General features: G+C 42.3%; 3 protein-coding genes across 3 annotated transcripts; all 3 read left to right on the top strand.

Moving 5' to 3' along the window:
• Positions 1-1,451: 1,451 nt before the first annotated feature.
• MRPL20 (mitochondrial ribosomal protein L20) lies at positions 1,452-4,992 on the top strand (the record flags this gene model as incomplete). The annotated part of the gene is made up of 4 exons (XM_082009372.1): positions 1,452-1,538; positions 2,761-2,871; positions 3,177-3,254; positions 4,819-4,992. 4 exons carry the CDS (start codon positions 1,452-1,454, stop codon positions 4,990-4,992), a joined length of 450 nt encoding a protein of 149 aa, XP_081865498.1.
• Positions 4,993-5,800: 808 nt separating this feature from the next.
• LOC309412357 (cyclin-L1-like) lies at positions 5,801-9,229 on the top strand (the record flags this gene model as incomplete). Its single annotated transcript, XM_082009242.1, has 5 exons — positions 5,801-6,124; positions 7,047-7,121; positions 7,402-7,511; positions 7,785-7,905; positions 9,161-9,229. 5 exons carry the CDS (start codon positions 5,801-5,803, stop codon positions 9,227-9,229), a joined length of 699 nt encoding a protein of 232 aa, XP_081865368.1.
• A 2,374-nt stretch (positions 9,230-11,603) lies between these two features.
• LOC309412456 (cyclin-L1-like) lies at positions 11,604-15,341 on the top strand (the record flags this gene model as incomplete). The annotated part of the gene is given in 7 exon segments (XM_082009359.1): positions 11,604-12,181; positions 12,267-12,371; positions 12,516-12,650; positions 12,652-12,661; positions 13,424-13,541; positions 13,619-13,711; positions 14,987-15,341. Coding segments are annotated over 7 exon segments (909 nt in total). The 5' UTR covers positions 11,604-12,088.
• Positions 15,342-26,002: the final 10,661 nt, after the last annotated feature.

Raw genomic sequence — 26,002 nt, 5'->3', positions numbered from 1 at the left:
TCATGACGGTTGCTCCCTCAAAATGCTGCTTTGTATAAGCTAAGCTGAGCTGACCATATAGATGTAATACTGCCAGGGCACATTTATTTGACCATCATTCCCATAACTAAGTATTTTTGGTTTCAACGTACTAACCGACAACTTGGCTATAGATTTTAAAAATCCTGCATCTCCTTTAAAAACGGGCATTTATGAACTATTCATCTTGAAGACTGTACCTATGAGAGCTATGAACTATTCACTGTGGCTGTACCTGTGAGAGCTTACCAGTGAAGGAAGAGGAACAATCTCCAGACCTATGGCAATAGCTGAAAGAGGATGGTGTTTGACAGAAGAGCCCCAGGTGTGTCTCAGAATACCAGCTACTTCTCAGAAAAAATAGCATTTTATTTTTGGAGGCTGCACACCAGAACTGTCAGATCTCTGTCTCAGTCAGTCATCCATAGCAAAGAAAATAAGAGCAGCATCAGCAGCACAGAAGTTCCTGTAGTCATCAGGACTGCCAGAGACCTTGCTGTTGATGCAGAAGTGCTCTACATTAACAGCAAGGTTAAGTGCTCTGACCCAATAGTGTCACCTGCTGCAGAGGTGACAATATTTTTGCCATAGCTTTCCCATGTAACACTTGGCATCCCTGCTTATATTGCTCAAAACCAATACAATTAGTATTCATTGCAGCTTCCAGGGCTGGCTTTTGTGGAGTGGCAGTATCCACTATAGGAAACAGCTACTTCAACAGGGGGCAACAACAGGTGAGCACTAAGCAACTCACTGTTAAATTTCACCCCACTTCACCTGGCTTCCTTTCCTCTCTTCCTTCAGTATTCCTGACATCTATGAATTGAAGGCTTCATTTCTGGTTTTCCCACGTGGATGAAAAAGGATGGACACCTTTATATGCTGCAACATGGAATGAGTGCATCCCATAAGTTAAATTACTGGTGCGCTACAGAGCAGCGGTAAGTGCTGCAAAGTCTGCTACACACCCCTTCACCAAGTGATGTTGAATGGACACCTCCAAGTAGCTCAGTTGTCTTACTCAGGAAGTTTAGCAACAGTTCCCCGAATGCAACCCCATTACATCATGCAGCAACCAAGAGCTTTGTTGCTGTAGCTGCTCCCGCAGTGAGGTGCAGATCTGGCCTATTTTGGACAGCGCTGCACTGGACCGCACCCAACGCCCACCTAGATAATCACGCTCGCAGTCTTTTGACAGAGCTTTCACCGGACTTGGGCAGTGGCAGAAATACCACAGCCCGGCATGTCACAGAGAGCATCCAAAACAAGGCAGCCTAGCGCCGCGGGCAGGGAGCAGTCCCTGCCGGCACCCCGCCGCGGCAGCCGCACGTCCCCGGCGGCGCAGGGCAGCGGGGGCCGCCGGAAGGGCCGGGGCCCTTTGTCCCCGCCCCGGAAGCCGGCGGGCACCGCGCTGCCGGGAACCGGCGGGGGAGATGGTGCTGCTGAGCGTGCCGCGCTGGCTCCGCAGCCGCGTCACCGACCGCTTCTGGAGGGTGCAGGAGGTGCTCAAGTATGCGCGGGTGAGTGTGTTCGCCCTCCGCCGCCTCCCGGAGGTGCCCCGTCCTCCCCGGGTCTCGGGAGAGAGCGGCCTGTCGTCTTGTTCGGGTGTCCGCAAGCCCTTCCCCAGCAGAGGGAAGTCAGGCAGTGAGCAATCCAGTGGCGCTTCTTCCTAGAAACGTCGAGGGTCCGTGAAGTTGACTTAGGTCAATTTAGCAATTTCTGTGTATGTAAATTTGTCTGTATTTGAATAAAGCCGGAGACCATAAACGCGTCTGGTATTTGTGCCATAACACAGCACATGTGTGCATGTGGATGGGTATGACTAAAAGTGAGAACCCTGTGGCAGAAGGAGTACAAGCGCCACAGGCAGAGCAGTCTAAATACAGCACGTTGTAGACTGGTGTTGGTTGTGTTTTTTGGGGGTTGGTCGGTCTGTTTTTTTTAACTGGCTAAAGGAGCAGGGGGGGGGAAAAAAAAGATTTTAACTTTGCTCTTCAAGTGCATTTTAGAAGGCGAAAGAGACTGCTTCACAACATGATTTCAACTGAAGTTCAAGCTATTGTACCTGGGCTCGGGAATAACCTTTTTCAAGGATAGACTGTTAGCATTCTGGGAGGTACTATGTCTGGCTGTAGTATGCAGACAGAAAATGTTGACATAAGTGACAGTATCTTGCTCTTGTAGTGCCTAAAGCTGCCCACAGTACCAGTAGTATTTATTTCTCCGACTGAAGCACTGGCTACTTCTTACATCATGTTAGATGGATGTCAGTGGTAGCTCCAGTAAACTTACATTATGCTTTCTGTTTGGGCAACTGCAATGTTATTGACATACCAGAGGCTCCTGTCCCATCCCTGGTTTTGTACTGACAAAACTGAGAGGGCAGCTCAGGAATGAGAATAAATGCGTGAGTTTAGGGGTTGGCTGAAAGCACTGAAGATGATTTTGTGGTTATGTTCCCTCTGGAACCCCAGCCTAAAATGGGGTCTGGTTTTGGCTCCCTCCTGCTGGACTGAATTTTTTCAGCCTGCTCCAACTTTTCAGTTTCAGGTTTCCCATGCTATAAAACAAGGAAAGAATATTTTCATTATATGCCAACTGAAGGCTTAGCTCATGTTTGTGAAGTATTTTGTGATCCTTGTTATGAAGAGTTGTGAAATGCAAATGAGCATATATTAGTATTACTGAAGGGTTTAACAGCCTTAAAGATAACTGAACAAGAACATCTTGGTTTTGTTTCAGCATTTTCGTGGAAGGAAGAACCGCTGCTATAAGCTGGCTGTACGAAGTGTTCGGAGAGCTTTTGTGAAGTCTACAAAGGCCAGAAGAGAGAAGAAGAGATTCTTAAAAGCGGTAAAGAGCAAAATGTTAGGTGTAAACGTTAAAATGGGAGAAAAGCAGAACTGAAATAGCCATTTTCCTTACTGGGTGGTTCCCTCAAAATGTTTAACCAGTGGGTGAAAAATATGAGTTTAAAGTAAGCATAGTCCCTCTGGTCTGAAATAGCTCACATTCTGAAGTTCATACATGTATATGTTGCACTGAGAGACTGTTAGGTCTGAAAATGTTATATTTACTAAGTTTAAGCAGATCAGCATGACAAAAGGTTTACTTTTAAAATATCTTATCATGCAAAATGTTATTTTTTACACTTTTAGCTCTGGATCACTAGGATTGAAGCAGCTTCTCTTGAACATGGTTTGAAATACCCAGCTTTCATAAGCAATCTGCTTAAGGTAAGGATGATGCTTGAGGAATAATTACTTTGAAACAAAAAAATGGAGAAAATGTCTGATAGAGGTCTTCTGAAGTGCCAGGCAAATTAATTTCTTAAAACTCTGAAATCTTTCAAGTAGATGTAGTCTGACAAAACATATCAAGGGGTTGTTGGTTACTGACTAAGAACACAACTGCAAGGTGTTGAAGCCTCCACTTGCCAGTCTTCCAAGAATAATGGTGGAGACTTCCAAACTGGAGCCTGAGCAGGCAATAGTGGCATAGGGCATGATGGAGGGATTGAAAAGCTCCTTCTGTCAGACTGAACTTCTGACAACACTGTCCTGCTTCTTAGTTCTAGTGATGAAAGGCCTTCTGCTTATGAAAGGAGTTTTGTTCACTTCAGGAACTAAGTTCCACCCTAAACCTGTTTCTCTTCCTTATATGCAGAATTCCCTTTTATCCTGGTGAACGTTGTTGCTCTACACCTTGTTCTGTCCCCAAAACTTTTACTTCAAGAACAAGACTTGTAATATGCTTTTACACTTGTTGCTACTGCAGGCATTAAGTGACAGCTGCCTTTACTTCAACGCATTTAAAAATACAAATCTTGGATTAGCAAAACCAACACTAAGAACTCTCCACTCTTTTCACTATTAGCTTTGTGTTTTGGAGAGCATGGACAATGCAGACAGTTGATGCCATTGTTCCTTGTTCTTAAACATGCTGGGGAATTGGTTTTAATTTATTGATACTGCAACTGTAAAATTAAAACTTGTTTCTCTTGGCTGTGATCATCATAAAAAGGTAGTGGTTTTGCTTCTTAAAGTGGAACTATATATAAATCTATAGCATACTTCAAAACATTTTATCTATGTTTCAAATAAATAGATAACTTTCTAAGTTTTCTGACATTTCCTGTAAAGTAATACAGTTTCTGAAATTTAAACACTTGTTCTCCTGGTTACTCTTGTCATACTGTAACCAAAAGAATCAAGCACTGCCTAAAAGCTAAGTAATTTTTCTTTTTTTTCTTTCCCCACAAGATGCCTGTCCCTTTGATTCTTGTCTCAGAGCAATGTATTTTTGTAATGTTTTATCTTAAAAGATCCAAAAGAAGCAACCTGTTTCATATAATACCTCCCTCCTGGAATATGCAGTTAACTGTGCAATATCTACCATTGCTAAGAGTATTTCATCCTGCAGTCTTTCTTTCTCTACTCCAGGACACATTTTAAGATACCAAGCAACTTCTAGCGCGATAAGTAAAGCTGAATATGTCTAAGAAGTGAAACAAATGCCATGGATTAATTTGTAACACGTGGCCTTCCATGAAATAAGACATTCTTCTTCAGTTTTTGGTTTCTACCAGACTTTGAGAAAGTCAGTAAACAAATTTTATACAGTGGCTTAATGAGAAATCCATGGCCAAGTAGTCATGTCTGACAGTTCTCTGACTAATAGTTCCAAAATTGTACAGCACAGAAAAACATAATTTGCCTTAAGACCTCAGCTAACCATTAAGCATTGTAGTGTTGTTCCTAAAAATTACAGTACTCAACCAACAGTTTTTCTTGCATTTAGTCCCAGGTGGAGCTGAATAGGAAAATGATTGCCGATTTGGCTATTTACGAGCCGAAGACATTCAAGTCCCTAGCTGCCTTAGCCCAGCGGAGGAGACAAGAAGGCTTCCTTGCTGCCCTGGGAGATGGAAAAGAACCAGAAGGGATATTTTCACGTATTGTACACCACTATTGATATTAAAAAAAGTCTGAAGATACATGTTATAAACAGGAACTTGTATTGCAAATTAAACTTGCACAGTGACTGCTGCTAAGATCGTAGCTGTGGACCAAAATCCTCTAAGGATGGTTCTAGCAGGAGGGTGGGGTGGTGGGTCTGGGTGCGAAGCTCGCACCTTGGTGACTTTTTCTGCTGTATTATTGACACTGAAACACATTGAGACAGAAACCGCAGTTTGAAGTTAGCAGTGCAAAGTCAGGCCTGTAGAATTTCCAATGTTAACAGCATATATAGCATGCATACGCTTCCTGTTCTGTTAAGGGCTTTAATAAAGTGGGGTGGGTTTGGTGGGGTTTTTTTTGGTAACTTCTACTGGAATAACGATGTGAGTCGTGACTTCTGGCACTGCATGGGGAAAAACCCAGCCCGGGGGTGGATCTCGGCACTCCCAGCAGCAGCCCGGCTTTGGGACAGGCCTAGGACCTGTCTGGGGAGAGCCGCCGGGCCTGGGGAGAGCTCAGAGCGGCTCTCGCCCACCCGCGCCCCGCAGCAACAGCACGGATGAGGGCGGGGGCGCGCAGCGGAAGTCCTGCCCCCTCCGCCCCGTTCAAATGCCCAGCTGGTGCGTCACGCCGCTCCGTTCAGCCCAGGGCAGCGTCAGACGTCGCGGCGGCGGGGCCAATCGGCGACTGACGCTTCGCTGCGCCCCACCAATAGGCGGCGACCGGAGGTGGAGAAGGGGGGGGGTAGCGCTGGGGCAGAGGCGCCGCCCAGTGGGGAAGGAGAGCTGAGCCAGGCGAGGCGGTAGCGGCACCACCACAAAATGGCGGCGGGGCCGGGCAGCGCGGCGGCTGTGGTAGCAGTAGGAGGCAGCGGCCCGGCGGGACCTCAGGCTGCCGGCGCTACGGCGGCGGGATCCGCCCCGGTGGGGAGCGGTGCGCCGCTGCCGGGCCCTGGGGCCGTGCTGATCGGGGACCGCCTGTACTCGGGGGTGCTGATCACGTTGGAGAACTGCCTGCTGCCCGAGCACACGCTGCGCTTCACCCCGTCCATGAGCAGCGGCCTCGACCCCGACACAGAGACCGAGCTGCGCGTCACCGGTTGCGAGCTCATCCAGGCGGCCGGCATTCTGCTTCGTCTCCCGCAGGTGAGGCTGGGCCGCGGCCTACCCCGTCGGGGTGGCGAGGCCTCTCGCTAGCGGCCGGGGAAGAAGGCCCTGGCGGGACGCCTGTGGGGTCGGGCGTCGGTTCTCTCTGGCAGGGGAGAGCTTTGTTTGCTAGGCTTCGGCCTGTTGGCGCCGGCGCGGCCCCCGGCGGAGCCGCCACTCGATCGCTAGGCCGCCATTCGCAGTTACAGATGCGGGGAGGGCCGGGGAGCTGCCCCTTTTGGCTGGGGTTTGGGACGTGAGAGCCGCGGGGCCTGCGGCCTTCCCCGCCCGGCTGGGAGCAGGAAGTGGGTGATGTAACCGCCTTCCCGCGCCGCCCCCACCGCCTCCCCGGGCCGGCCCGGGCAGGGCGGCGGCTCCCGCAGTGCTTTTTTGAAGGTCGGGCTTGCGGAAAGAAGGATTTCTTGGACTCTTTTGAATTGAGTGACCTCGGAAAGGTTTTGTTTCCTGGCGAACTCTAATCGCAAACAGTCTTCTTGCTCTCTGAGTGTAAAACTTTCCAGGCATCTTCTAACTACTGAGTCTCAGCTGTTCAAATTGTGTTATGAGTACAGGCAAATCATAATATGATTGGATTCCCCTCCTCCTTTCACACCGAAAAAGTGAAGTTTTTCTGTCGTATTGTCATAACTTCCAGTTTCATTGTGTTTCAGTGTCTGGGTTGTTTATTATTATGAAAGAAGTTTGCGATTTAATGTTTGCGTTTTACTTGCATTGTTTGTGATGCCGATAACACTTTGGGCAACTTTATTGCTGAGGTAGAGGCGCTAGTTTTCTTTAGATACTTAAATATAGCATAGCTAGTCTTCTGAGTCTTAAATCTGTTGAAATCATTCTAGGTAATTTCTTTTTGGAACTGGTAGGAGTTTTTTGTTAATACCTGTTGTGGTTACTTCCTTTTTAGGTGGCTATGGCTACAGGACAGGTGCTATTTCAACGTTTTTTTTATACCAAGTCTTTTGTGAAGCATTCCATGGAGGTAAGAAAATATTAAAATATGTATATTGCTACAAATGTTATTTAATCTTCGATCTGTTTTGGCAAGTTGTTGATTTAAATGTGATCGGAGTGTTGGTAACTAGCCTGTAGACTTATTGTTCAACATGATTTTACGAAGCTACATAGTACTGATTTTGCCAAATTTGTAGTATTTCCTTGCTTTACCACCATTTTCTCTTGTTATCCCTCCTTAAGCTGTTGGAGGCGATCAGTTCCTGTTTTGAACAAAACATCAGTATCTTGCAATACTTATATTTCAGCATGTGTCAATGGCCTGTGTTCATCTGGCATCCAAAATTGAAGAAGCACCAAGACGCATAAGGGATGTAATTAACGTGTTCCATCGCCTTAGACATCTACGGGAAAAAAAGTAAGCTTAGACTTTGAAATAATCTGAAGCATTTATATTATATTTTAATTATTAAACTTCATGGGCCGATGATGGTATCATTCCCTGTTTCATAAATCAGGGACCATCTTGAAGAGATCTCATGAAGAAGAAAAGTGAGTTGACCCATTTTATTAAGTAAATATTTTTGGTGTTATAAATAGCGATGTCTTTTACGCAAACACAGTTTAAGTTGCATATGCATACTCTTTGAGGTTAAGATTATCTTCTTCAGAATTTGAAATTGTCTTGCAGAAAACCTGTGCCTCTAATACTGGATCAAGAATATGTGAACTTGAAGAATCAAATTATTAAGGCAGAAAGAAGAGTGTTAAAGGAGTTAGGATTTTGTGTTCATGTAAAGCACCCTCATAAGGTTTGTACTGTATAAGTTAACTTTATAATCAGTGTTTCACGTGCTGTAAATGCTTTGAGTAGACTGCTTAACTGCATGGAAGCTGTATGGTTTGTACATGATAACGCTACTTAATATAGTAAAGCTAGCTTCTTATGATTCCGATGTCTTCTTTCTCATTTAAGAGATTACTTGTTGGTCTTGTATCACTGCTGAGTGACGACTGGACTTAGGTTAGATACTGCTAAGTATCCCTTGAAGTCAAATTATATAAGTAGGTAGATTTGGTGTCAGAAGACATCAACTAAACTATTCTTAAGCAGAAAGGAGTTTAGAGACATAGGGTTGTTATATCCTATTAAAAGGAAAACTGGGTGTGTCATGAGCACTCCTTATGGAAACATGCTGAGGTTATTAAACCCTTATGAGCTAGTTAGCAGTGTTTCTTATGTTCTAAAAAGTACACTCGGGTGTGAAGGGCTTGACTAGAAATGAGACAGTTCTCAATATTTAAATATTGTGTGTTAGACTAGGATGATACTTGGAGGATGTAACCACTGCGAATGTTTAAGTTGGTGCTTTAGTATTCATTAGCATTATGTCTTAAGTAGCTAAGTGTGGTAAAAGAATCTCCTATTTCTGTGCCAGCAGAACTTGGGATCTTCTTCCTACAAAACTAGTGCTGTCTTAAGGTCTCTTCAAGCCTACTTGACTTTCAGAATTCACTCATGTTATCACTACCCCAGAGGGCAATTGTACTTGTTTGTTAATTGGTATAAATTTTTGCTATTAGAGTAGTCTTTATCTGCATCTTATTTGCCTTTCAAACCTAAGAAAAAAAAACTAGAGCTGAATAAACTGGTGACACACAACATGTTAGATTTGTTCTCTGCAAATACTGTTATACTTCTGTTACTACTTATTGCAGCTAGCAATATTTTCTCCCAAGTTACAGCTAAAAAGGAACCGTGAATTGTATAGAACATGCCTAGCTTGAAAACAGTTGAAGACAAGACATCTAGATGAATAGCATGATGACTGAGCTCAGAAGACGGAGAGCTAGGAAGGTCAGATCTGGCTGAGTGTCAACTCATGCAAACTTTTGCATTGGAGAGCAGAAGCTGTGTGGATAAACACTGGGGATGTTGCAAACACTCCAATGTGCAGTGTTTTAGAGCTTGAGAGAGAATAACAGATGCCTCATTGGATGTCCCTCTGAAATAAATAGGTGGCTCTCAAGATTCTTGTTAATAACTCAATAACCCATATCTTCCAGATAATCGTTATGTACCTTCAGGTATTAGAATGTGAACGTAATCAACACCTGGTCCAGACTTCATGGTAAGTTGATTTTCTTTGTTATAAGAGACCAGCAGGGGCAGTAGCAGAAATATGTCACTTGAGGCACTCTGGGCAGCATTGCTCAGAAATGATTGTGGGCCACACCAGACAGCTCCAGTGTTTCTTGGTGTGCCCCAAACTACTACCCAAATGTTGATCAGCCTCTTAAGTTAGAGGCACTGTTTTAATGGTAAGGTAGCTTTCCACCCTGACTTCTCACTTCCCTCCTCTTTGCTTTCACTTTTCAGCTGAAAGGAAAATGTTCAGTGGGTTACAGTGTTTCCTTGTTTTTTTTGTTCTTCAGAGAAAACTGTGTGTAGTTAAAGTCTGTTACCAGTGCTGGGAAACGGCTTTTCCCAGGGCTTGAACTCGATTACAGGTGTATCAAAAACGCAGCACAGATAAATTTATTTATATGGATAATGCAAGATGTCAGCTTCTAAGACTGGATAAACTCAATGTTTTCATGTTTGCCAAGCAATGTCCTGCCTTGTCACTTTTGTTACAGTAAAGATTTGCTTGGGGCTGGGAAGCTTATGGAAAATTTCAGGTCTTAACAAATAGATAATGCTTTTAAACAATAGTGGTTTTTCACAATACTGTGGTTTAAAAACCTTTAGCGAATCCAAAGATCATATTTCTGCTGACTGAACTGTCTGGTACTGTGACCTGTGTGAAGAGAACCAGTTTTGACTTTTCTTTTCTGTACTCTTTTAATCAAAGGGTAGCCTCTGAGGGTAAGTGACTAAGACTTCTCCTCTGCTGCCCAAGCGCTATGGTGCAGGGATAGCTGCCGTCTTCAGTCAAACCAAAGCAGGCTCTACAAAGAGAAGGCTGACTCTAGACAGGTGGTATATACATGATAGTATAGTAACTGGCCAACTGCTTCTTGTGCTTATACTTTTTGACTTTTATTTTTATTGTGCATTTTGACTGTTGTATATTTTATAACGTGATCGTTGAATTTCTGAAATATTTTTAATGTTGTGTTTCTATAACTTTAAAATTATGTATCCTTAAATGATAAAGCAAATTAAGGTGGGATTTAAGTCTTAAGGGATGAATTAACACGACAAAAACTGAAATCTGGTTTCCATTTGTAAACTAGTTAAAAAGCATTTGAGTAGATGTATAAAGCTTGGAGTCAAATATTATACTGAGGACTTGGAGAAACTTCCCACTACCAGATTTCCCAGTATCGTTGCATGACGTACTTAAATGTGAGTTACAGACTATTCATTGCCAGTTTTCTATTTGTTGTGAAAGGAGGGGTAGGTGAGGAGGAGGGATGAAATTACCCTGATTGAAGAATGGTTCAGGTGTTAAAATAATGTATTTGTGTACTGATGCTTGTTGCTTCCATTACCTGAAAACTGGTGGATATCCAGTATCATTGTTTTTTTTGAAATGTATGTTTTTACAACGTTGCCTTTTTCTTAAAACATTGTGACAAGGATTCATGCCCTCATGTGTCTGATTCTGAGCCCACAGGGAAAATATGCAGAGGCCAAACTTGGAAGCAGGCATGTTTTTCAATTTGGCAAATTAGAAAAAGGCTGTATGACTTCCAGATGTTTGAAGTACCACTTTTCTTTATCGCTTCTTTTGCCAAAAGGTTTGTGCTCTCTTTATAGTGGGATGAGAAAAATAGGTTATGAAGTTCCTTTTTCCCAGAAAGATGAGCTGATGTTTAGCATTGCTTCTCTGGGATAGCAGCTGCTTTTCATATATACAAGAGTGTAAGACAACTGGGGCAGGTGGGAGTTTGATACTCTTGGGATTCAAGTTCCTTTTGTCTTTCCTGTGTAAACTGGTTACAAGTGTTTGGACTGTGGGTCTCTGGTTTGGATGTCTTGGGGGTTTGTGACTCTTTGTATACCCATATGAGGCCATATACATGGCTACCCACATGGTTAATTACTACTTTCAGAAAGCATATTATTTTGAAGAGTTTCTGCTGTGTCTCGTTTTAGCTTTTCCCAATCTGATACATTGCTTGACATACATGCTCAAAAATCTAGATCTTTTTAAGCACGTCAGCTGACAGATTCAGAGCAAGTTACTTTGTGTATTTAAGATTTAGAAGAATAATGCTTAAGTGTACTGACTGGAATATATGCAATATTTTACAGTTTTCTCATTCTGTGAATATTCATTTTAAGCAACCTTACTGAAATGGGACAATTTGGAAACCGTATTTCGTGTGCCAAAGTGGACATCTGCCTGAATACTGAGTATTCTCCTGAATTGATGTTTCCAAACACCCTGATTTCTTCTGTGGCTGCTTTTTGCATCAAAAAGAATTCTGTTCTGGATGGAAAATAATGCTCCTGAAGGAAAAGGGACCCCTTAAATCTCCAGTGAAAGTTGACGCATGCTGAAGTGAACTGCATTTTCATGGGAGAACTACTACGGGAGCTGCAGCTTTCAGCAAACCATCAGGGTTCAGCCCTATTGCAGAGAAACATGTGAACCTAAAAGTCTATAACTGAGTACTTCAGATTATATTGTATGTTGTCTTGATGAAAATAACTTGTCTATTGCATGAGAGCAGGCCAGTAGAGATCCACAAGGAAAAGTGAAGTTAAAATTGGTTCTCTTATCACAACTGAATTTTCAGCAGCCAGTCAATCAAATTTAATTTCTGTCACATATCCCTCCCCTTGAGGGATTTTTTCTTTTTTATTTTTTTAGTAAAATCATTCAAGTTTTCTTTAGATTTACAGGAGTATAATGTTGAAGTCTAGTAACTGAATGCAGAAAGAAATAGTCCTTGTAGAAGTAAAAACAAAACAAAAAAAACCTACCAAACAACTTTGCGGTGCCATGCAATTTTGCTGATATCCTGTCTTTCAGGAATTACATGAATGATAGCCTGAGAACAGATGTCTTTGTAAGATTCCAGCCAGAAAGCATTGCCTGTGCATGTATTTACCTTGCAGCTAGGACGCTGGAGGTGAGCATACAGTTCCATTAATTTCAGGTTTGTTAGGTCTTTTAATAGAAGCAGAAAACTGAGCATGTCTTCCCCTCCCTTTCAGATTCCACTTCCTAATCGTCCACACTGGTTTTTACTCTTTGGAGCAACAGAGGAAGAAATTCAAGAAATCTGCTTAAAAATTTTGCAACTGTATACTCGGAAAAAGGTTTGCTGATTTATTTATTAATTTGTTTGTTTCATACTGTGAGCCTTCATTAAAAGGTGCTGCTTAGAACATGAACTGGAAAACCGTATCCCATTTGAAACTAGCCACAAGCCTTTTAATAAGCGGTGCTCCTGTTGTTCACAGGTTGATTTATCTGATCTGGAAAGCAAAGTAGAAAAGAAGAAATTAGCTATTGAAGAGGCAAAAGCACAAGCTAAAGGTCTAGTACCTGAGGGAGCCCCAAGTTTGGATAACACATCAGGATTTTCCCCTATCCCAAAAAATGGCAAGTAGTGGATAACATGTTTTTAATAAATCTTTCTCATCTTAAATGTATATTTACCCTTTTGGGATGCATATACTTTGTGGTTTGTTTTTTTTAAGCTGGCTTCTAGCAACTATTCAAATGTCAGAGTTTGAATAACATCGTAACTTTGTAAGGCTAAAATCAAATTAGTCTAAAATTAAGGCTAGTTTAAACTTACATAGTACAGGGGCTTGTTTTTATGTGGTTTTGCAATAAACTCGAACAAATGCTTGCAACTGGTATGTTATGCTAAAGCAATATTAAGGCATAGGTATGATTAGGAACTGTGGCAGGAGTAGTATTTTCGGGTAATAGGTGGGGAATATTTTCCTACATACTTGGTCTAAAGCTTCCAGTCTTGTGCGTGTCTTGCCTAGAAGATAACATTTACCATCTTCCTCCTTGGTTTGCCCTTAAAAAGGTACTGAATAATTAACAAGAAAAGGAAGTTGCTGTTCTGCCTTCTTGAAGTGGCTTTGAAAGCAATATGCTACTATTGCAGTTAGCTCCCTGGTGTTACTTCAGTATTTTCGCAGAAATGTTTCAGATTAACTTCTGCCTTCTGTGAGCTTCTTCAGATCTACTTCTTGTGGCTGGTTGTATATGTGTGCATATATATGCAAACTACATGTATACAGTACTGCTTATTATAAAGATGATGAAACAGGACAAAGGGAGGCTTCAGTCCTTCTTTCAGTCACTATCCATACTTTCAAAATAAGTTAACAAAGGCTTATTTTTCTAGAGTCTCCAAAAGAGGTTAAAGGAAATAAACCTTCACCGCTACCTGTTCAGGCAATGAAGAATGCTAAAAGGAAAACAGAGGGAGCAAAAAGAATGAGTTCAAATAGCCCAGTAAACGGGTAAGGCTTTCATAGTGAAGAAGCTTATTTTTTCCCATTACTACTTTTAAGCAAAATAACTTAATTGTTCCTTGCAGTGTTCAGAAAGGAAGAGAAAGCAGAAGTCGAAGTGGAAGTAGAGATCAAAGTTATTCAAGATCTCCATCCAGATCTGCATCGCCTAAGCACAGGTATGTACTACTGTAAAAGAAGGACGTGCTTTGAGGAGCTCCCAGATTAAAATATCACAGAGCGAGCTTTGGTAGCTTTTCAACAAGAGAGGCTGTGCAATAACATAGCCACATGTGCTGCTAGTTAAAGCTCCAGAAATGTTATGGCTAAGAGTTGTATTCGCTTGGCTCACAGGTCAAGGGAGTGGCAGTGTCTGACCTTGTCATATCTGTGCCAATAGATGAAGAGTATAGGGATATTGGGACATTTTTGAATACCAGCCTGTTTATTGGTGGCATATGGCCCATCAAGCAGCAGGGCTTGTTTGTTATTTTGACACTTTTATATTTAAAGCTGTGTGCTTGTGGCTACAACTTCTACGTTTTTGCTGAACTGTTAAAGCATTTTCTGCAGTAGATGAACTCAACTCCAGCCTTAGTCTTATTGGCAGTTGCTTCTGTAAAACCTTAATTTATGAAATACAAAATGATTCTGTTTTGTATGTAGTTGAGAGTAGTAGAGATTCATGCTCCTCAGTCAATGCAAGTTTGACTACTTATTCAACAGTCTGTATCCCATTGGGTTTGGGTGTGTACTGATAAAAGTATGGCTTTGTATTGATGTGTGTATAGAAAAGGTGAAAGCTAACATCTGCTGGATTAAAATTCTTCAGTGTTGAATTGAAAATTGCATTTTAGTAATTATCTGAATTTAAATGAAACATCTTTAAAATTTGCTTTCTGTACTGCCTTCAACTTTGAAGTTCAGCATATAACTATGGTACCCACAGAGGGGAAATCAAAGAGACAGAAAGGAACATTAACTCCAGGCTTGGGCATTTTGGTGACAGTATTACTATAACTGAAGCAGGAAAAGCAGTTTTACCTTTTGTCTTATTGCTGGCAGCACTTTGAATCTGGCAGTTACCCTTAGCTATTCGAGCATGTTTTCTAAGTAGTGAAGGAAAAAAATCTAAAACTGAGACATGACTACTATACTCCAAAAGGATTTGAGTTTCTAAAAATCAGTATTTCTGCTGTAACCAGATGTGATCAAGTCTGGGACACAAGATTAGTTTTCATGGGATACTGAACAACAGAATACAGAATCAAGTGCCTGGTCTCAAACTGTGCTTGCACACCTTGGCTGTGTAAGTGACAAGTATTTGTCTGTATGGTACTTGAAATAGGTATGTATTGTGACTACATTTAGGCGCTAATAGTAATGTAGAGTAATTCTATTTAATGTTAAGAAAATCACGTGCTTTCTGTCCTGTTCTTTTTATTTTTCCATAGGAAAAGTGAAAGTTACTCCACTTCAAGTGGTTCCAAATCCCACAGCCGTTCTAGGAGCCGCAGTGACTCTCCTCCAAGACAGTTCAACCACAGTTCTAGCTACAAAGGTTCCAAGGTGAGAAGTTACAAGAAATCAAAAGACTACAAATACTCAACACACAAGCCACGGAAATCACGCAGCAGGAGTTCATCGCGTTCCAGGAGCCGATCCCGTGAGCGCTCTGACCATTCGGGGAAGTACAAGAAGAAGAGTCACTACTATAGAAATCACAGGCATGAGCGTTCACGCTCCTATGAGCGAGCAAGTCATCGCTATGACCGAGACCATCCTGGCCACAGTAGGCATAGGCGATGAATAAAGCAAAAAGTTCTTTCCTCTTGAATTTAAGCAGTGGAGCTCTTCCCTATTTGGTCTTTGCAGTATAGGGTTAACCTGGCTTGTAAACCACCTAGCTTGAGTAATGTCCATTCTGCTGACAATTCTATATTTACTATCATGAATCCAAACAAAATATATTAACAGGACAGGATGGTGTGAAAGACTTAATCTGATAAATGTCTTGGTGACTGTTCTGCTGGAGCATCACCTAATAACACTGCAGAACATGTCTCTGGATGCTCCTATGCCTGCTCTTTAGTAATTTGCATACCATAGTGCAGTGGAGTGTTATTTGGGACTTCCAGTTCTGCAAACAGGACCGCTGTTGCGCAGTAGTTGCAATACTGTGCTGAACAGTCCTTCCCTGTGGAACTAGAAGGCTCAAGACAGTTCATAGAAACCATTGAAGTGGCTTGGTGCTAACAACGCTGTCTTTTCATACTGACTCAATTATGTTGTACAAATGTAAGGTGACTTTTTTAGAACTGTTGCCTATATTAGGTTATATATGTGTATATATATTTTGCAGTGTTACAGTACAGTATGGTAATATGGCCTTACTAGCCTTTACACTTTATCCACAATGTAAATAAGCATTTGTTTAATACAGGTGGAAGATACATACAGAAAATTCAAAACTTGAATTCTATTGAAAGACTTGTGTAGAAAATTCTGATAAATGTGAAAGTATTTAGCTCTGTGTATCGAGAGTAGTATATTTTTATCTGTGCAATGCTGTGTGCAGGCCACCAGCTCATAAGGCATTTCCTATATATTCATTTTAAGTGGTTTGAAATTCTTGACTCAGGATCTTTGACACTCTGAAGAATTAGTAGTTTGTCAATCTGCATGCTTGTTGAAGAACAGAGCATTTAAAAGAAAAAATAGCAAAAACCCCACAGCCCAGTAGTATCAGTTCTAGTGGTATATCTGAGCTGTTACTCTCATGCTCCCTAATTTCATTAAAGTATTTGATTTTCTATGAAATTTACTTGATAGTAGTTTCTTATGAGCTCTACCACTGTGCCTACTCACAAGGAAAGAAATTTGATGCTGAATGAAGAGGTTGTCATAGTTGTAGTAGATTTAAGACTAGCCTCAGTTGTTACACCCTGAATATAGGTATAGTAGATGTCATGCTGGGCTCGTCCTGGAGGAGTAGACTGGTGTCCTGTGTGAAAGAGGGTGCTGTTATTTCAGCCTTTCAAGCTCTGTGAGTAATCTGACTAGAACCACTGCCTAATGGTTAAACTTCCTCTGTCCACTCCAGATGCATGAGGTTTTTTCTGGCCAATCTTGTAGGTGCCTCAGTGTGACAGTGACTCTTCTAACACTTCTTCTAAATCCAAAGCAATCTCTTGGCAATTTTTTTAGTTTTTGATATGGAGGCAAAGCAGCTGAAAGGATTTGTGGTCAGCCTTCCTTTAGCCAACCTCTAGTCTACCAATTTCCTGAGCAGGAGGTTGTGTAGGATTATTTTTTGTAGTTACCAGCGGATGTATCTGTGAAGTTGACTAATCTTTGTTTGAACTAAGTGATGCTTTTGACCCCGGCAGCTCCCTCTGACATTCTGTTCCATAACAGGAATCACTACTTCACACAACACAGTTAACCTCTTCTATATGCATTATTACTGGATAGTTTCAGTGAGTACCCCTATTTCCTGTGCAGGGGAAGACAAGTTATTTCCTGGTCACCTTGCAGTAGCAGTAGTTGATTTGTAGTTCTTTACCATAGTTCTGATTACATCTCAGCTGAGAAAAAATAACTAATTGAGATAGGCAGCACATACAAGGAAAGCTCCTTGGCACTTCAGCAGAGCAGTGCTGTGGTATGTAAGTTAATCTGTTCCTGAACTGGCAAACTGTCTGCCTTAACTTGACCTTTGTGCACAGGTGGAAACTAATTATTTCATACTTGCTGAATAATTGAGTAGAAGTCAAAGTATTAAAGTAGCTCGGACATAATGTGATATAAAAAGTAACTTGGATCTATTCAAACATGAACAACCTGAAGTAACAGTGTTCACTAGAGTTCCCATTTTACATCTTTCTTACTACCTGAATATTACTTGGAGCAGGTCAACCTCAACCCTCTGTTTACTAATTCCAGTTCTAAAAGATAGTCTGTGTTTCCTTGTTTAATTACTTCATTCTGCTCCGGATGCATCTGGAATTGCCTCTTGTCCAGTTCCTGAGGTAAACAACATACGCAGAGGCTACAGCCTCCTCCAGAAAGACTTCAGGAGGAATTACCTTAGTTAAGTCTACCGACGTGACCTTCCTCCAGTGCATGTAGCGCATGGACAAAGGTAAAGGTAAGACCCAGGGTAGGTACATTTGTCTACATGAACATAATGTCACTGGGCATAAAAATTAGCATCTGTGTTCTATAAACTACTGTGCTTATGTACAGTGCTGAATAAATAGTAATCTACTTTCTAGTACACTTCTTAAAATCTAGAGAGGATAAGAACAAGGGAGAAAGTGTGTATATTTTTATATATCACAGGACTAAAAGACGTCCTGTTCTAGAAGAAAACAATCTCTCTTTACCAGCAAGTAAGCCCAATACGAATACCTATGCAGAATGTCTTGGCAGTGGGGTGGGTTTGGGAGAAGATGATTAGAGTGGCTAGATTAAGAACTGTTGAAATATGGGGGCTGGTTTGTTGGATGGGAGTAATTGCACCTCTGTTGAGTAGAGGTGTGCCTTTTCTTACTGTGTGGTGGTATGGCACCAGCCATATGGGCAAGTGAGTGGTATATTGTTTCACTTTGCTCAGGAAGTCCAAGGTTAAAGAGTTATCACCTGTATTGGGTAACTCTAGGGAGATTTACAAGGAAGTGTTTTTTCAGCATTTAGTGTGTTGAGAGCTAAGAACTGTAGTGTCTGTCATTTCACTCTGAAAATAACTGGCTTGACATTCCAAAGCAGTTGTTCCAGAGTTTCAGTTTAAGCTTTTTGCAGTGGTCAACTTCCAAACCTTGAAATTAAATCCCTATTTCCCTGAAATTGGGAGTGTTGGGCATTCTGTTACTTTAGGTACCCTTCCAGCTGATACCAAACATAGCATCCACCAATCCACAAAAGTGTGGGATGGAACATGCATTTCTCTAACTTAAAATGTAGCTGGCAGATACCAGCTGAATTTCATGAACAGTGATGACTCTGGTCCTCTTCACCTGTGCAATAATGAACAAACTATATGGGTAACAGCTATAGTTGATCTCTGGGAGATTAGACCTGTGGTTCATGAGAATCTTGCCCCTTGAACATGGAACAGAGAAATGGGCAAAGTGCCAGTTCTTGGGGTATGCAAATGTTTCAAAGTGGATGAACATCTGTGATGGTTTTGATGTGAGCCAGCCACAGGGAACTGTTGGGACAACGTGAGGAAGTGCGTGCTGCTGACAACAAGTAAGCCAGAAGTCCGGTTAATGGAGCTGACATTATTTTCTCCTCTTCTCTTGGCACTGGTTTGCATTTGTTCACTTAATCTTTCGTAAGCACAGTTCTTATGGTAGGAGTCAAGTGGATGTGATTGGGCACAATACTGTAAAAGAGCCTGGAAAAAAGACATCAGCTCAGTCTTTGGAGAAAATGCTAAGAAATACTGCGTTGTCATATTTTTGTTCCTCATTTATGCTTAGCACCCTCTTACAACCCTACTTCTTGTCTCTCTACATCTGATTGTCAGTTGCTTTTGCCCACTGTTTCCTACAGAGCTGAAGGGAAGAGGATGGCTTTTTGTCTTAGAAAAACATCCTTCACCTTGGGGTCATTTGATGGGGTAGTAATCAGGAACCACTGGTATCTTCGGAACTGTGGTGGTTCTTGTGAAACGATACGAGAAGACAGTCTGTGCCCTAACCACAACGTAGGAAACCACCCTTCTGTCAGCCAGGCAGTCAGTCCTGCATGTGATATCTTGGGGAGCTTTGCAATTCTTGGGCAAAGAGCTTGCTTTCTGAGCCTGTTCTTCAATTTCTACTCGTTTTCCTAGTAAGTGGAGCTGAATATACAATAAGCGATGTGTAATCCTGCTCAGATATTGCTTCACTATTTACTGAAGGATCAGCTGTTGTTCTCTAGATACTAGTTGTGTTTGATCTAGTGCTGGAGAAGTGGCGCAGGCCTGCAATATGCCTGTCACTGATGATAACCTCTGACCTGACTAGTTCCTCCAGCTGAAACCTGTATATAGTAGTTTCACTATATTCATAGTACTGAGACCAATCTTTTTTTCTGTGGCTCCCTCCAGCCACCAGTGCTTGTGACTGTATCACAAATCATACAATATTTGGAACTTGTTTGCAACTTGTAGTCCTACTGCATAAGCAATTGTGACAGAATTTAAGTTTTCCTTTTAACATAAGAGAAAAAAAATCTAGTTCTTGTGGCTACAAAGATTACAAAACACCGAAGTCTGCATGTATTAGGCTGAGCAAACAGAAAACAAAAAGCATAGGTTTACCTAAAATAAAACAAACCCACCACATTTTATGTACATGTATGCATATACAAGTCTCAGCTCTTAAGGTGAGTTATGACTTCTGTTTTCTTGATATCTGAAGACTGCAACATGGTTCTCACTCATCAGAACATCTCTTGGGTTACTCCTCTGATCTATCTGGTGTTCACATGTAATTCCTTCTGCTTGCAGAGAGAGGTTATCTCACTGGCCGGGAGCTTTAAAGGGACAGTGCTTACTGAAACCTCTGACTTAGGAGGCACTAGAGTCTCGGCCAGGTTCTTTCTTCAGATAAAGCCGCCTTCCTCCTCTGGCAACACAGCCTAGTCATCCTCCCTTCATGGGAAATAATCCTTTAGGCTTCCTGGCTCATGTTTCTTCAACAACAGACTCCACAGCTATAAATCCAATGTGCAGGTGGAAGGTCACGCCTTCGGATCTGGATTTGCTCTGTATCAGCAGAGGGTCAACCAACAAAGCTTTCCTTTTTCAGGTGACAGCCTAAAGAATTATTTCCTCAAATATGACACTTGTTCAAGCTCAGTGTGTGCCAGGCAGGCAGTGACCAAGAGAGAAAGATCCCCCACACTGGATGAGCCAAAGATAGGAAGCCAGTGGCTTCCTATCAAAAAACAGTTGATACAGAGAAGAATTGAATGAACAACAAAGCTTGGAATTTTTAAGATCAGATGAGAAAAGCAGATTTCAATTCCCTGTTAGACATTTGGAAGAGAGGCTTTAACTGAGATTTACCATAAACTCGGTGCAGAAATTGCATCCATGCAGAGCTGGGTGCTAAGCCCTTTGTGCCTCTGGAAAATCAGTGTGGGGGGAAATGGAAGAGAGGTTCAACTTCTGTCAGAATCTGTCCACCTTCATTGCTGAGCTCACTGTGTCTGCTCCTGGAGTCTGGCCATAAGTTTGGGAGTCCATTGCCACCTCTGAAGCCTGCTTAAGATCTAATATGGTCAGGTCTGAAGTACGGAAACTGATCATGGCTTTGGCTTATGGCGGAGTCTTTTGTGCACCTCTGTTTGTGAAGGGTGGCTGCTCTTTTCATGTTTGACTTGTGGAGTCTGTTCAAACTGAATTATGGTGACCTGAAAGCTGTGGATTGGTGATTCAAAAATCATTTAGTTAGAGGGTGTGACTGTTTTAAACCTAATTTTTCTTGTTTTGCCCACAGACTGTCACTCTAATAATGATTTATAGTTCCACAAACACTAGAAATATTCTGATATGCTCTTGGGTGGAAAAAATGCCAGAGCCCTGAAAAAAAAAAAAAAAAGCCTTGCAGCATGTCCTGCACAAAGGTGCACAAAGGCAGACCTAAGCCAAGGAGGAGCTGAATGAATGGAGTTCACTCAAATACAGAAACTGCAAGTAGCAATTATTTAAGAGTATTCCTTCATGCAAAATAAAAAGTGTACTTTCTCCATTTTCCTGACAGGTAACCCTTGTTTTTATTGTCCTTAAATGTGGGTGAGAAATTACTAAGCAAAGCGATTCTGCCTCTGGTGTATCTAACTCAACTCAGGTTGAGCTAAACAGCATTAAAAATTTGCCTTACTAGACTGTGATTAACAGTATGCTGAAATCTGGACTTTACTTCAAGAGTTAGACAAAAGCAGGCCTGGAGGAACTAACTTCTGGTACGCAGAACTTGGTTAAAAGCTGTGGCAAATAGAGCAGTAAGAGCTGGGAAGGAGATGATGAGAGCTGGAGCTCTGGGCAATGTTTCTCTCATGTGCCTTGCTGTGTCTTGTAACTTGGATGTCTACCTTCTATTACTCAAAAAGATGCCTTGCTAATGGGACAGGACCTTGCTTGCCCAGGGGAATCTGTCACCAATTCTCTGTGTGACCTTGGGCTATATGACTGGACCCCATCCCACTTTCCCCATCTATAAAAGCAGAATAAGAGCTTTTTTTTTTTTTTTAGGAAAACCTTGGAGCTTTGAAAAGTATTATGTAGAATTCTGTACAAGTCAATTCTGTGTCTTCTGCAGCTAGACAATAGCAGGGATTTTCAGGATATGTTTTATTTACTGAGAAAAACATCATCCTGTAGTTAGACTGTTTCTTCCCCTTTGAGAGCTGCTCTGAATTCCAGACAGGAGACAAGCACCCTGTGCATGCAGTCCTAGCTGCACTCTGGCAGTGCCAGACTCGCCTTGACTTCAGCGGGGTTTGGCCCCTTTTTGTTCTACTGGCCAGCACAAAAGCTGCTGGCAGAAGATGACTCCAAATGGCTCAATAAAGAGGTGCATCCCCTGACAGGACCCGGACTAGAGGAGGAGCGCAGTAAGGAATGCCTGAGAAGTTGAAGGCAAGTAACAGTGAAATAGAGTTGAAAAGTGGTAGTTGTGGATTTAATCTGCAGTCAGCAACAATTATGTTTGATTGCAGGCACGGTGTAAAGTGCCTAACGGGTGTCTCCAATGTCTTGGGTCAGCAAAGTTGTGCTGTGATTGTGTCAATCCTGCTTATAGCCCTCTCGTGCTGTGGAAGGGGTGCCGCACGCTTTCCAGTGCTTGTGTACACACCAACACCAGCCCAGAATCCGAGCGCTGCCACTGCGGGCTTAACTCGCATGCACAAAATTCCAGCTATGCCTGGCAGCACTAGCACTCGTATGTGCTGACGGCAAGGGCTGAATAAATTACGAGCACAAAGAGGTCGACTAAGCAGTCTTATGCCTGACAGGGATTTTCTGAAAATTCTCCAAAACCAGCAAAATGCTGTTAGTAATGCGCAAAGAGAATTGTTCTGAAATTAACAGAGTACACATGGGAAGGAAGGTAATTGATTAAACCACTTGGAAAAGAAGAGAGTATTAGTGCCTGTGAGATGGAGAGAGATTTCTGAAATGGAGCTTTGTTTGGAAGAAAGGAGAAAAACACAGCTGTACAGGGGTACCTGACTGCTGGCTTGTCACAGCTCATCTTTGCAGATCAGATCACAAAGATGAGCTTTTCCCACTACCTTTAGAGAACAGTGGAGTCTAATTCTGTGGATCCACTTTAAAAAAAGGGTGACAGATCCACACATTCATTTTCACATATGGCAGAGCAATAATCAGACACTTACTTGATTGTTTTGATCCTCTAGACCCCCTTGGTATTAGCCCTTTATTTCTGTGTATGTATGGGAGCGCTAGCAGCTTATGCATGGCTGAATATGTATTTGTTCCAAACCTCCATGCGTGAAACTGGCCTCTTATCTGCAAGGCTGAGCTGAGCTTCAGTGAGTGACTACCACCCATCCCGGTCAAGGTAATCAGCCCCCCAGGCAATGCTGTTTCCTTAACCACTGAACCTTTAGAGGATGGAGGGGTTGGAGGCCCTTCACAAGAGTCCTGTTGTGGAGTAGTTGATCCACTCGTGGCATGTGAGTTCCTTTCGGTCTTTAGAGCACTTTTCCTTATGAAAACAATGCCATGGAGCCACCAGAGGACACGATATGGAAACACTGAGGGACATTCATATTGCCTGAGAACCTGGGTACCAAAGCTGGGGAATTCCCCCTTTCCTGTATAGCTGATGGGTAAAGGCAGGTATTTGAATTTCAATTAGACTTCTCCAAACCCTGCTCTGGATGAGTTTGTCTCTCTCGAAACTACACAGGAATAGCAGCTGCCTAAACAATGTGCCACACCTAAGCAGCGTGAACACGCTCTTGCTCGCTTGCCCAAGTTGACAAAGGAAGCTGTTGTATTCTCTACATCCTTCTACAAAGGAAGCTATATTCTCTAGGTCCCAGCTGAGCATCTGAACCTTGCTGGGGCCCAGGGAGAAACGGACTGGCCTGACTCTACTGCACGAGCAAGAGGTGGCACTTGTATCCAGTTGTGCCTCCAGCCTCCTCTGCTACAGGCACTAACAGCTGGTAAGGAGCCAATGTGGCTAACCCAGCCTCAAAGGACAGAGAATAATATTTATATGGGTGTAAGTCAGGGAGAGTATAATTAAAGACAATGGCATTTTCAACGTCTCCTTAGCAGTCCTCAGAGATCTGATAAAAAGCTATTCAAAGTAGAAGAAATCTTTCCATCACTTGCCTTACCTATCACTGTAATGGCACTCCTTGGCAATAGACTGTTGGCTTCCTTTTGTGAGCCTGAAGCACAGCGTCCCCATGTCCCCCCTCTCCTTTTCAATGTCCATTTCTTTCAGGTGGCCTGAGGAAGGTGTTGCACAATGCAGCTTCTCATGTTCACAGTAGGGAAAGGGGCAACATATATATACACAGTATTGAGTCCTTCCACAGGGAATATGTTAATCCAACCGGTTCCCATGTATTTGGCCCTGTGTGTGCTCTTCGTTCATTATAGACATGATATGAAATGCAGCAGCTTAAACAAGAGATGTCCACACCAGCCCATTATATCTCCTGTTTGTCACAAGAAAAGAATATATTTACGGGCACTCACTACAGCCCCAGTAGTACACAGCAAACCTGAAAAGCTGCAGCAAATTGGTTTGAAACCCATATAGAGACAATGGTCCTAGTTCCCAACTGATGTTTATGGGTAACCCTGCACAGGAGTGAATGAGGCTGGGATGATTTTCACACAAAGGCCTGGCTGCTTGTCCATAACGGCGAATGAACAAGAAAGTATCTGAAAACCAAGGTGGCCGTTTCCCTTTTGGTGTTAGTCATGCATGAGGTAGAGTGCAATAACTGGGTGTTGTCCCCTGACCTATGGCTCAGTGGCCTCAAGAAAAATCATTTCACCTCTGTTCCCCAGCAGTGAAGTGGAGCCAGCCACGCTTGCAACTTCTGTTACGTATTTTCAGACCTATCAGGGAAAGGGGCAATTTATGGTGAATATTGCCCTGTTGGTTTGTTTGCAAAGTGCTGTGTGTGTTTATGATGCCATAAAAAAGCAATATAGCACACAATTAAACACAACAAACTTTGTGCTTAAAACTTATGCAATGGGCAAACACTTTTTATCCGCTAAACCTTGGACTCGGTTTCCTGCTTAATGACAAAAACCTACTGAAGCATTTGTCTCAGTGAGAGCCTGGGACTCTGTACGTGTTGAAGCAAGAGAGCAAACTGGGGACCATTCTGTGTATAGAGACTTGGTAAATCAGAAATAAGCATCATAGTCATGACTTTCTACACAAAGATAACAACAAAAACACTGATCGAGAAGCCATGTCAGCGGTCAGCTTTGCTTGCAATCAACACACTTTTGTGTCTCCGATATATGAGAAATGACTGCAAGTATCTTGTCATGTTCATCTCACCTTGAGAGTGTGTCATGAATACCAAACCTTCTTTTGAGCTATCCAGCAGTAACAGACATTTTCAGATATGCAGATCCTGCAGTTGTTTAGAAATAAAGAAACCAACGAAAGGGAAATGGGGCAGGCTCATCAGATATTTTTGGCTTTTTTACAGAATTTGAAGAAATTACCAAATCTCTTTGTGCTTTAGTTTCCCAAGTACAAGGGGAGAGGCTATTCTTGACATATATCAGGATGAAGTTAATGTTTTAAAAGCTTACTGATCTTTTACTAAAGAAAATAGAGAGCAATATAGTACTAACAGATGTAATTAAACCCTTTATACCTACCTATGCCAATATACATGTACGAGCGTGTGCAGATCAGTAATAGACTATTCATCCGGGAAAGCGCACACAAGCACTGCGGGTAATATGTGTGAAGACTAACTACAGCAAGGAAGCCTGTAGTGATCTCCAGGAACAAGTCACCCACAATACAGAAGGAATAGTAAAGTAATGCTCGTAACAGCCAAAAAAAGGAAACTTGATCTGTGTCTCTGGCAGGAACCTGGGGAGTCCAGAAATGTGTGTTCAGTTCCTGCCTCTGCTTCACCACCCTGCTAGAGAACTTACATCTTTTCTCTGTTCTTCTTCCCACTCCTAGATGTCGGGGGTAGCGATTTCACCATTGTCCGTTTATGTCAGTCTTATGAATAAGAATTACTTCTTAGAGAGCAGCCACGCTCGGGGCAGTCAGTCGCGGCTATGGCGAAGAGGGTTCTGGTTTTTCCCTGCAGAAGTTTGCGAAACATGGCATTTAGGTAACTGTACAGGGAGCGAGTTAGGTCGCGATCTTTGTGAGAGAGGGAAGAACAGATTTATTTTCCTCTGTTGGAAAGCCAATCGTTTTCTGATTTTCTGCCGC

The sequence above is a fragment of the Phaethon aethereus genome (genome assembly GCF_964289735.1).
Source record: "Phaethon aethereus genome assembly, chromosome: 21".
NCBI classification, from domain to species: Eukaryota; Metazoa; Chordata; class Aves; order Phaethontiformes; family Phaethontidae; genus Phaethon; species Phaethon aethereus.
This window is presented reverse-complemented; position numbering and strand designations above follow the sequence as displayed.